Genomic DNA, 11,813 nt, shown 5'->3' with positions numbered 1-11,813 from the left:
TATTTAATTTAATTTAATTTAATTTAACTTAATTTAACTTTATTTTATTGTATTAATAAAACCTAACTGCCTTTGAAACACCTTTAAAAATAAAAAAATATATTATTATTTAGTATAGGTATGTGGAGAAAACAAGTGGTTTCTATTGTTAGAGACTTTTATTTTGAAGCACGGAACTTCCGGTAGGCAGGGTTGCTGTTTTCTTCCACACAGCTCAGACTTCAGTGTTTCTGTTATGGACTGACAGATCCGTGGCCTGTGGAATTAACATTTTCTCAATCTTAGAAACACCACCCCTGTCTGGACAGATAGTGGCGGGGATGCGGCATCGACATGGGAAATCTTTTCGGGAAAAAGAAAGCAACTCGGGTGACCGAGCAGGACAAAGCTGTGCTGGTGTGTTTTAGTCAGCTGCTAACTGGCTAATCATTTTAATCAGATTAGTTATTATATACATACACTTGTTAGCCTCATAATGGTGGGTTTCACTGGACCACCAGGCATCAGTATTGATGCTGAGTGACTCCAGAAAGTGAAAGTGTTTTTTTGTTGTTGTATGATGTAGCTGTAGGACCATTAGTGTACATTTGTGCTTTAAATTTTCTATATTATCCTTTCTGTGTGAGCAGCAACTGAAGCAGCAGAGAGATAAACTCAAGCAGTATCAGAAGAAGATTACGCTTCAGATGGAGAAAGAGCGACAGCTGGCCAAGCAGTTATTGAAAGATGGAAAGAAAGAGTGAGTGTGATCATGTCTCATCCTGTTACCCGTTGAACTAGGAGATCTAGTTTCCAAAACAAGCAGAATCTCCCTCATAATATTTTTTGTTTGTTCAGGAAAGCACTCCTACTCCTTAAGAAGAAACGCTACCAGGATCAGTTACTGGATAAAACTGAAAATCAAATAAGCAACTTGGAGCGAATGGTAAATAAAACACATTTTTGAGAATATTGTATATGATTTGTGTTGTACAATACTGTGTGTGTGTGTGTGTGTACTTGTTTTTGCTACATTGTGGGGACCAAATGTCCCCACAAGGATAGTAAAACCTGAAATTTTTGACATTGTGGGGTCCGTTAAAAAATTATTAAAAATAGTAAATGATGTTTATCTGAAAGTGTAACGATGCAAACATGTTTTCTGTGAGAGCTAGGTTTAGGGTTGGGTTAGGGGATAGACAATATCGTCTGGTCAGTATAAAATCTATAGAAGTCTATGGAAAGTCCCCACAGTTCACAAAAACAAACGTGTGTTTGTGTTTAATGCATATCACATTCAGAGCTGTTTTTGTTTTACAGGTTCAAGATATTGAATTTTCACAAATAGAAATGAAAGTCATTGAAGGACTGAAAGTTGGCAATGATTGCCTGAAGAAAATGCATGAGGTACATAATAAGAAATCTATGATATTCTTAATGCTTAATGCAATCTGCTGGTGAATTTAACATGCACACCATTGTATCTTTATTCTTTTTTCCACTAACCAGGTGCTGTCCATAGAGGAGGTGGAAAAGATCATGGATGAAACGCATGATGCCATTGAGTATCAAAAGGTAAGTTTAACTTCTCACGTTCAATAGAAGTCATAGGACTCTATATGGGAATAGATTCAGATATACAGCAGGGTCCAAAGAAATACTTCTTTTTTTTGTATACACTACCAATCAGAAGTTCTCTTCTTGGTGAGCAGAAGAGACTTAGCATTCTTAGCATTCCTGTCAAACTTAACTCAATGCAAAACATCCCGCGGATGGAACGTTGGAACGCTAAGAGGTTAAAAACATTCAAAATCTTAGACAGTCAAATGTTTTTGGGAAATACCAACTATTTGTTTTAATATTTTGGTTCAGCTTTTTACTCATTGTTATGTTGACAGTATAATTTGTAATGAAAATACACTACTGGTCAAACGTTTTTGAACAGAAAGATTTTTAATGTTTTTTATAGAAGTCTGTTCTGTTCACCAAGCTTGCAATTATTTGATCCAAAATACAGCAAAAACAGTACAATTGTGAAAATGTTTTAAATGTAATTTATTCCTGTGATTTCAAAGCTGAATTTTTAGCATCATTACTCCAGTCACATGATCCTTCAGAAATCTTGAACAATAAGATTTTTAATGTTTTTTTTATAGAAGACTCTACTGCTCACCAAGCCTGCATTTATTTGATTCAAAATACAGCAAAAGCAGTAATATTGTGAAATATTTTCACTATTTAAAATAACTGCTTTCTATTTGAATATATTTTAAAATGTAATTTATTCCTATGATCAAAGCTAAATTTTAGCATCATTACTCTTCAGTGTCACATGATCCTTTAGAAATCATTCTAATATGCCGATTTGCAATTCAAGAAACATTTATTATTATAATTCTTCTTCTTCTTCTTTATATATATATATATATACATACATACATTATATATACATACATTAGTATATTAGTATGTTAGAATGATTTCTGAAGGATCATGTGACTGGAGTAATGATGCTAAAAATTCAGCTTTGAAATCACAGGAATAAATTACATTTAAAAAATGTTTAAAATTGTACTGTTTTTGCTGTATTTTGGATCAAATATTTGCAAGCTTGGTGAACAGAATAGACTTCTATAAAAAACATTAAAAATCTTTCTGTTCAAAAACTTTTGACCGGTAGTGTATTTTCATTACAAATTATACTGTCAACATAACAGTTTGAGTAAAAAGCTGAACTAAAACATTAAAACAAATAGTTGGTATGTCTCAAAAACATCTGACTGTCTGTTCAAAGAGTTCAAATGATCAGTGTAACAAATGTATTAATTTGTATGATTCATTAGTGCCTTAATAATAGTAATAATTCTTCAGTTCACATAACTTTTTACACTTACTTTTTTTTTTTTTTTTTTTTAATTCTAACACTTCCACATATAAATGGAAAAAGGTTTCTAAACAAAGTATTTTTCTAAGTTGTATATAAAACAGATTATTGAAGATTATTGGAGTATTGGAGTCTTTCTACTTACAAATTTAATGTTTGATTCAATGTGATACTTGCCATTTCTTTGTAATTATTTACGCAATTTCTGAGTAAAAATAGTTTCAAGAAAAACATTTCAGCGTACTCTAGGGATGTCAGATTGTTCTTCAGATTGTCTCTTTAGATTGTAATGTGCAACACAAAAATCTTCCACGGATCATTATTTGAGTTTATGGCAGAAAAAGTTTTCGACTGACACCTGCTGAATTTAGAATCACTACATGCTACTACTAGCATGCTACTCTTATTGTTTTTATAATATATATGTTAGGAATACTAAAAGTAGTATGGGATTCAGAGTTGACCTACCAGTTAACTCCTATGCCCTTAGTTACTGTTGCTCACTTAGACAAACAAAAGGAGTTGCCAGCTGTCAGTTTACAATGACAGCTGTCAGTGTGAAAACCTTGCCCCAGGATGTTTCTGATAAATTTTGGACACAGAATGACCACCTCTTGTTGAGAAGCATTCAAGTGGCACTTAAATATGCCATGAAGAGATATATAAATGATTTATCTATTTAGGTTTGTATGTTAGCATGGACTCACTCATTTTAATGTTAGCCAGAGATACCTTGCTGAAGCACACAATGACAATAATGTTGATGAAAATTGTAAATTAATGAGAGTATGACCAGAAAATGAACGTTGGTTGAATAATAAAATACATTTCATATTCCATTTCCTATCCTCTCAGGATACCTGGAATCAGTATTACAATTCCCCAGGCACATAATTTTACCATTTTTGTAGCATAAACATCAAACTCATGAGAGCTTTGGATCTTCTAATTTTTCTCTACGGTGCTGACACCTAAAGATGTCTGAGTTCCATTCCCTATGCAGCTGATACTCAACTGTCATTGGCTCATCTGTGTTCGAGGGGAGGGGTTTACCGATAGCAGTTCACTTGGTGTCTAATCATTAAAAAAAGTCTAAAGATGAGCAGCCAAAAAGTCTGTAATAATCTTTTTTTTTTTAGTCTACACCACATGCACTACATCCTTAAATCTACAGGAACTGTGAGAGGCAGCTGGAGCTCTTTCACAGAATGCTGCATCTCTCTTGTGTGCTTTTTGCCGTTTCAATCTTGTGTGCACTATGTGGTGTTTTTCTCTCATTCCTGGTTGTCTGTGTGCGTGCAGCAAATTGATGAGATGCTGGCGGGATCTCTGACCCAGGAGGATGAGGAAGCTGTACTAGCAGAGCTGGAAGCCATCACTCAGGTGTGTACATGAACGCTCTCTGACAGCCCTTGTTACTGATGTTGTGTCAGCTGCTGTGATTTCATCTACCTTATACATGTCCTGTGTGTGCTCAGGGAGACGCTGACCTTGAACTTCCTGAGGTGCCTGAAGAAGAACTACCAGAGGTTCCAGAGCAAGAGCCAGGTCTGTGTTTTCTTCTTCTTTTTCTTTATTTCTGTAATAAATCCTATACATGCAGTGCACAGTATGCAAATGCTAAGAAAACATTTTTGTAATGTTTCAGTGCGGGAGAAGGAGAAGGTAAAAAAGAATCCAGAGAGAGAGATGCTGGCACTGTAAATACAGACCTTTCATACCTCCATGTCTGCTCTCAAATCGTTCCACTGGAGACCGCAAGGGCTCATCCCAAACAAAACTCTGTGGAGTGATTGACAGTCCTCCTCCACGTACATGTTGAAGACCTACAACCATGCCATTTTTTTTAATTGTATATACACTGCATACTGTATACCATTCATTTAGTTTAGAAGATTATTCTGAAATACTCTTAACAGTGCCTGGTCTTTCTAATCACCCTACAGTTTTGTCTGATCTATCAATTATATATCAAAGGCGTATCATGTCAATGCCTGTAACTTTCTAGTGCATGCATCACTTTTATTAACAATCTCTGCTAGTGTTTCAAATGCACCATGTTTTGTCACAAAACTGAGGAATTTCCATTATGAACTCCAGTATAAACTTGTACAAACTTTTCAGTGTGCTGAAAGATGTAATTAAAAAGTACAACAACGACAAACCTGGTTTAAGTAACAAAAATCTCATTTATAAACATAGGTGTAACACAGCAGCAATGTCAATTTGAAGTTTACAAAATCACTAGTGTACACCTCTTATTGAAAATAAAATAGTGAAGTCCTTAATGCATTATGCTGCACACACACTGTTTTGTTTTTATAAAGCATACATACAATACAAGCAAAACTAATGACATGGAATCTTAAACACTTTTTCTGTCATCATTTGGAATGTGGCTAATGTACTGATTTATTTGAACTTTTTCTTTTCTTTTTTCTTTTTTCTTTTTTTTTTATTTGACATATTAGCTCTTTGATTACTGTACTATGGTTTCACTGTTCAGTAACAACATTTTGAAGTTCTGCAACAATAAATTTCATGTAATCATTTTTCATCACTGTTGTGATGAGTTCATGTAGCGGCCACTAGGCAGCAGTGTAATGCAAGCTGTATTTGGTACAAATCTGGTAGATTGAATATGGTTTGCTTTACTGCAGGTAGTTATCATGCATTTCTTCAAATGGACTTAGATATGTCACATCTTAATTAAATTAAGAAAAATACACAAATGAGATCTCTTTGATCTCTTTAACTACAGCTTAAAGGTTTAGTGCCATTAAAATTGTTTTAAAGAAAATTTTTTATTTTGCAAAAATGCATTAAATGAATCAAAAGTGACAGTAAATACTTTTGTTACAAAAAAATAATATTTCAAATAAATGGTGGTTCTTCCATCACAGAAATAAATTGCATTCTAAAAATATTAAAATAGCAAAATCTTATTTTAAATTGAACTAATATTTCACAATATTACTGTTTTTACTGTATTTTAAAGCAAATAATTACAGCTTGGTGAGCATAAGAGACTTAAAAAAAGACAAAAAATTTTTTTTGACCCCAAACGTATGAGCAATATCTTCGGAGCTTTTTATTATTATTGTTTGAATACTATTTGAGATTTACAGTAAAATGCATGTACCCCAGATAACTGGTTACAGATTTCACTAGTTCGCAGATTTGCTTGACCAAGCCTAAGTTTGAAAAGTACTGACCTAAAAACAGGTACCTGTATTGCTTAGTTGGAAATCCATTGTCTGGAACCAGGCGGTTGAAGCTGTGTGGGGCTGCTCTTATCTCGCCTGACACAAAGCACTATGGGAGTGGGCGGCTGCCCCACGAGTCTGAAAGGCTCCAGCAGAGCTTAATGTGAAGCAGTTTCATACTGTTACATTGTTAGACAACTGACTTTGACCAATGAACAAGGGAGGTGTGAAGAATATATGGTATAGACAGAAACTGAGCTTCCTAAATACAATAAACTGAAGATACCTTACACAATATGAGTTAGGACTCCTACACACAATTTTAAATCCTTCATTTTGTATTTAAAAGTTTACATTTAAATATTCTCATCCAACATTTAAAGTGAGTTTACCATATTTTCACACAGAAGAGCCCAAAAGAAGCTTATCTTAATCAAATCCAGCTGTTTTAAAGAGATGCTGGATTTAGGTGTCTGTATTGATCTCTGTTTTGCTTTGTTGCTTTTTATTTACCCTTTACACTTGGTCTTGATAGATTCAGTAGATAAGACCTCCACTGTGATGTGAAATCAATCGATGTGGCCTCTAGACGGAAGCATCTCTAATGTTATACGCATTCGCCAGGAACCTCCATGAGCCGTATATGTGCAGCTGGCTGAAAAAGTAACAAAGAAAGGAAATTGTCCATTGTATCAGATTGGATTTCTTGACCTTTGCAATCAAGGAGCACACAAACCATTAAATGCAGTTTACTCTCTCGCTTGACCTTTAAAACAGGGAAACACTAGAGCAAGGGCATTCAGTCCCGCTCTTCGGGATCCACCTGTGGAGATCAGCTCTAGGTGTAATCAACACAATCTAGATAATCAAGGTCTTGAGGTTCATTTGAAAATTACACACAGGTGTGCTGGAAGAGAGTTTGAACTACAATTTAAAAGCTTTTCCATCAGAACAGCTGTAAAACGTATTGCCAGGGCCATTACCGCCACATAAAATTGTCTGATTAAGGTCCACGTTGTGGTTAAAATTATGATCCTTGGAATATTACCGCATACATGTAATTTCGCCCTCAATTTCTGCCCTCAATTCTGTGTGTAGTCAGAGTTCTCCATTATATGGTAGTACACTGAGCGAGAGTGCAGCAGGGGAATTGTGTGTTGGTGGTGTGGGTAGGAGCTACTGAGAGATAGGCTACATAAAGGAATCCCTGCCTACATCACACGCACCCACGCATGAATTGCGCAGTGCCCACTACTGTACTCATCTGATCCTCCTCCAGTCCTTGTGTGATAGCTGCACTAAAAGTGATGTAGTCATGATGATGCTGGGAATACAACCATGAAGCAATGTTTCTCAAAACAACAAAAGACATCATCTATCTTTTGATTTACAGATCTGTATCGTTTTACACAAAAATCCACTATTAAATGTCTCAATAGATCATTTATAAAATATTACTAAATTAATAGAGTGTTTTCAAGATGCGTCCTCAATCGGCCATATTGGTGGCACTGAATGTAAACAATGCCACTGAACCGAAAGAAACTCGCATATTGATTATTGCTGCTGAAAATGGTCAATTATTGTCATTTTTTGGGCTGTACTAATCGGTCGGACCAGGAAAAACATTTGAAGTACTGTAGAATGCCAAACGTTATAACAAATTAAGAAGAAGAGTGCAAAAAACTGTGAGGAACAAAAGGCGTTTGTGGTTGGCCAAACTGAACCGCAACATTCTTGTTTGTTCTTATCATTTCCGGTCAGGTAGGTGAAACATACTACCCATATGTATCTTTACCAACAATTAACTTTAGTTTGTCAAACTGTTGTGCCCTTTCCTGCTTACTAAGTCTTTCTCTATATGATTTAGCAGCTTCCACACATCTTTTCAGTAGTTTAGACAGCATAAATTAGCAGAACAACGTATTCAGTAGTACATTAACCATGCAATCCATGCTGTTGTTTACATCCGAGTATCGCCAATATGGCCGCGCATCCAGGTAACTGACTAAATCGTGACGTAAGTGCAAACCCTAATTCCCTAGATAATTTTTTCTTACTAAAACGGTCCAATTTTGTTTTAACATACTCTCGTTACAATTGAAGTTTTTGGTATGCCGTTTTTCACAATATCACAATACCAATACCATTAAATAGCATTTAAGTGCAGGTTGTAAGGAAGAATTTCATTGGTTGAACCTATCATTTACTGTTTTGAGTCTGAACGAAACTTGTTGAACTTGTGAACAAACTGAATGAATCTTGTGAGCAGGGTTAAAGGTGTAGTTCACCCAAAAATAAAAATTCTGTCCTTAATTACTCACCCTCACGTCATTCCAAACTCATAAGATCTTCGTTCATCATCAGACCTCAAATTAAGATATTTTGATGAAATCTGAGAGCTTTCTGTCCCTGCATAGACAGGAAGGGTCCTACCATGGTCAAGTCACAGAAACGATCCATGTGACATCAGTAGTTCAACTGAAAAACAAAAATAAAAACTTTAAAGATAGGTATGATGCTGCTGAGGTAAAACAGGCATACACAGTCAGAAAGCTCTCAGATTTCATAAAAATATCTTAATTTGTGTTTCAAAGATATACAAAGGTCTTACGGGTTTAGAACAACAGAATTGTATTTTTTGGGTAAACTAGCCCTTTTAATTTGCTGTCAGACTAGCATGTTGTTCGTTCAGTTCCTCAAGTGAGCCGTTATAGTTATGAACAGTGTTGGGAAGGTTACTTTGGAAATGTAATAGGTTACAGATTACAAGTTACTTGATTTAAAATGTAATAAGTAGTGTAACTTTTCAATTACTTTATTAATGTAACTTATTACTTTTAATTACTTTTTGATTACTTTTCTAAATTTCTAATATTTTCAACTGTTCATTCATTTTCATTTTCATTTTCAATCATTTTAAAACATTTAAACCAGGCAGAGTTAGCCTTACAGTAACGTTCAACACTGATTACTGTCAGACTTTCAAAACCCTTTATCACTTGAATTAAGATTATATTAAGTAAGGGATAATATACATCTTTATTTTGCCAACTGGCTGGATGTACATTATCTCACTTACACAGCTGTTTGATGGATTATTTAGATGTTTCGTGTCAAAATTATTAGACACGAAACACTGATCTGAGATGAAATATTTGAACACAAAGCTTCCATGAAGATATCAGTTGCTAGCAAACGACAAGTTCAAACTAGACATTTTAGGGATACAGTGCAGTCATACCAGTTTTCTTACACAACATTTCACCACATAAATAATTAAGTAGTAGTAGTACTAGTTTGTTAGTTATCTTATAATCCATTGCAATGTACAAAAAAAAAAAAAAAAAAAAAAAAAAGGCAGCAGCTGCGTTTGTATGAAACAATAGAGCAAGTCCACAATACCAGGATGACAGAATTAAGAAATTGTACACATTGTAATATTTTATTAGCTAACCAAACACAAAGCTTCCGCCAAGAAAAATTATCAAGCATATAGCACTGACTTAAGTTACCCCGAAGGAGTCTGAGCTGTGTAATAATTTAATTTAAAGCACAGCCACCACAAAAACAGACTTTTTTTTTTTTACTTATATTTTTGGGCTTTTTATGCCTTTTACTGTGATAGGACAGTAGAGAGATGACAGGAAAGAGCTGGGAGGACAGAGGGGAGCGGGATCGGCAAAGGACCTCGAGACGGGAATTGATATAGTTGCGCTATATGTCATAACAAGATAATAACATAAATAACATTATAACAAGAAATAGTTTAATATCTATGATACTGGGTTTGAAATCAAATGTTTGTATAGTTATGACAGAAAACACTAGCATCTAACAATGCCTTGGAAAAAACAATCTTAAAAAATAAAGTTTATGCATAAACCCAAATAGGAAATAAAACAGTTAACGAATAAGCACGTGTCCTATTCTGTGCTCTAAATTCCTGAAACATTGGTGTCTCATTTTAGAGCAGTCAATGCAATTTAAAAGAAGTCAGTTAAATCTGTAAGTAGGGCGTGGGTGTGTGAATAAATTCAGATGTAATCCCCTTTGTAATCACTGGCATTTTTCAAAAGTAACTGTAATTACGTATTTTTTCTCAGTAACTGTAACTAATTACATTTATTTTGTAATTAAATTACGTAATTCCGTTACATGTAACTAGTTACTCCCCAACACTGGTTACGAATACAATTTAAACAATTTAAATGACACTAAAATAACATAAAAATCTAATTTACACAATTTTAAAATACATTTATATTACATTAGTTTATTTTAGATGTATAATTATTATTCAACAATGATTGTTGATTAGGGTTACGGTTTTTAAAACTGATTCAACTGATTGTCGTCACCTACTGGCGAACGATTTAAACTGAAGTGAATGGATCTTTTTAGTGAACGGGGATTCAAAGATTCAGTTCACTGAAGTGAATCAAATTCCGCCCTATTAAAGAGTGGGTCCCAGAGTTCAGGAACAGATTGTTCCTGACACCACACTAACCCCTCTGTTATGCCAACAGTATACACTGCAAGCACGCCACATATTGCTGTAGTAAACGGTCTCACATCCGCAGCTCTGTCACTATCCCCGTGGTCGAGCGAACGCTCCTATTATAACCAAGGAAGCTCTTCCGTCGCGTCGCGCCGCTCGTTCCCAGCGTAAAAGGTGAAGGAGGAGAGGCGGAGTCCGTTTGAATATCAAGCGCAGTTCCAGTGACGAGGATAAACGCGCACGGTGGATTCCCGCCACTCCGGCGGCTGCGCGTGGGCATCAGTGAGAGAGTTCCATATAAAAGCTCCCGCATCCTCCTCTGCCTCTGACACTCTGTGTTTGAATGATACAGTGTCTTCTCCTCCTCCTTCTCATCCTCTCCTCCTCCCGTGTTTTCTCGGAAACATTTTCCTGCAGTAGAATATCAAATTCTCGTCTATGGTTCTGACTCAAGCCTCCAAAATGTCCCGGACCGATGAGGTGCACCGTATAACGGAGAATGTCTATAAGGTGAGTTTCACTTTAATTGTATAGGCAGCCTTATATAGTATGACGTTTATATTTTCTCTTAATTAATTATATTCTATATTTTCTGTGCTAGGTTTATTCATTCATGTTAGATGTAAATATAAAGGTTTTCTTTTTAAAAGTTGCTTGCTTAATAACTTGCTTAAAGGGACAGTTCACTCAGAAATGAAGATTGTGTCATCATTTACTCACACACTCATGCTGTTACAAACGTGTCAGATTCTTTTCTGGGACACGAATTAAAATCGTAGGCAGTATATGACGGCACCTACATTCTAAAACGTCATTCCAACTAAGTAAATTATGACAAAATGTATATTTTGTGGTAAACTATCCCTTTAAATAATGCAAACTAGAGGCTCTAAAAGCAGTAAAAAGCTGGTTTCAGTGTAGAACCAGTTTAGCCAAATACTTGAATCTGTCCTGTAACTCACTGGGACATGTGAGTTTCGGGTACCTAGTCTGATTTCATCACTCGGATGTGTAGAAAGTAAACATTTCAAGAGTGCTGTACATTTCCTCTACTTTTGTACTACCTGCATTTTTGGAATTTGTGAAAAGCTTGATTGTTTGCCCTGGCTTTGAAAGTGTTGGTGTGTGTGTGTGTTTGCAACCATGGATTTGTTTTGCTCTAAATGAGTTCTCGGTTGGTAATGTGGTATGAAACTGATTGTGTAAAACAGATGGAGCATATCTGAGTCCCATCAGGAAAGAG

General features: G+C 35.4%; 2 protein-coding genes across 8 annotated transcripts in view; both read left to right on the top strand.

The window, feature by feature from the left end:
* Nucleotides 1–167: 167 nt before the first annotated feature.
* chmp6b (charged multivesicular body protein 6b) lies at nt 168–5,418 on the top strand. Its single transcript, XM_051124203.1, has 8 exons — nt 168–396; nt 630–739; nt 838–925; nt 1,300–1,386; nt 1,489–1,554; nt 4,166–4,246; nt 4,342–4,411; nt 4,512–5,418. The coding sequence occupies exons 1-8, from the start codon at nt 334–336 to the stop codon at nt 4,565–4,567; spliced, it is 621 nt and encodes a 206-aa protein (XP_050980160.1). The 5' UTR covers nt 168–333; the 3' UTR covers nt 4,568–5,418.
* Nucleotides 5,419–10,864: 5,446 nt separating this feature from the next.
* baiap2b (BAR/IMD domain containing adaptor protein 2b) overlaps nt 10,865–11,813 on the top strand; it is a 59,577-nt gene continuing 58,628 nt past the window's right edge. For 6 of the 7 annotated variants that reach the window (XM_051124180.1, XM_051124181.1, XM_051124183.1 and 3 more), the window contains exon 1: nt 10,867–11,080. In XM_051124180.1, coding sequence (XP_050980137.1) covers nt 11,009–11,080 — 72 coding nt within the window. In that variant the 5' untranslated portion in view covers nt 10,867–11,008. Of the gene's footprint in view, nt 11,081–11,813 lie in introns of all 7 variants that reach the window. The other variant, XM_051124184.1, reaches the window with a different exon arrangement.

The sequence above is a fragment of the Labeo rohita genome, chromosome 12 (assembly GCF_022985175.1).
Source record: "Labeo rohita strain BAU-BD-2019 chromosome 12, IGBB_LRoh.1.0, whole genome shotgun sequence".
NCBI classification, from domain to species: Eukaryota; Metazoa; Chordata; class Actinopteri; order Cypriniformes; family Cyprinidae; genus Labeo; species Labeo rohita.
The sequence above is the reverse complement of the archived record's forward strand: the minus strand, read 5'-3'. Positions and strand labels throughout refer to the sequence as shown.

Bases quoted from the DNA above. Each gene is read 5' to 3' on its own strand.
- chmp6b (XM_051124203.1), top strand. From the start codon at position 334: ATGGGAAATCTTTTCGGGAAAAAGAAAGCAACTCGGGTGACCGAGCAG. The intron at 397-629 runs GTGTGTTTTAGT...CTGTGTGAGCAG, and splicing joins AGCAGGACAAAGCTGTGCTG to CAACTGAAGCAGCAGAGAGA. The intron at 1,387-1,488 runs GTACATAATAAG...TCCACTAACCAG, and splicing joins GCCTGAAGAAAATGCATGAG to GTGCTGTCCATAGAGGAGGT.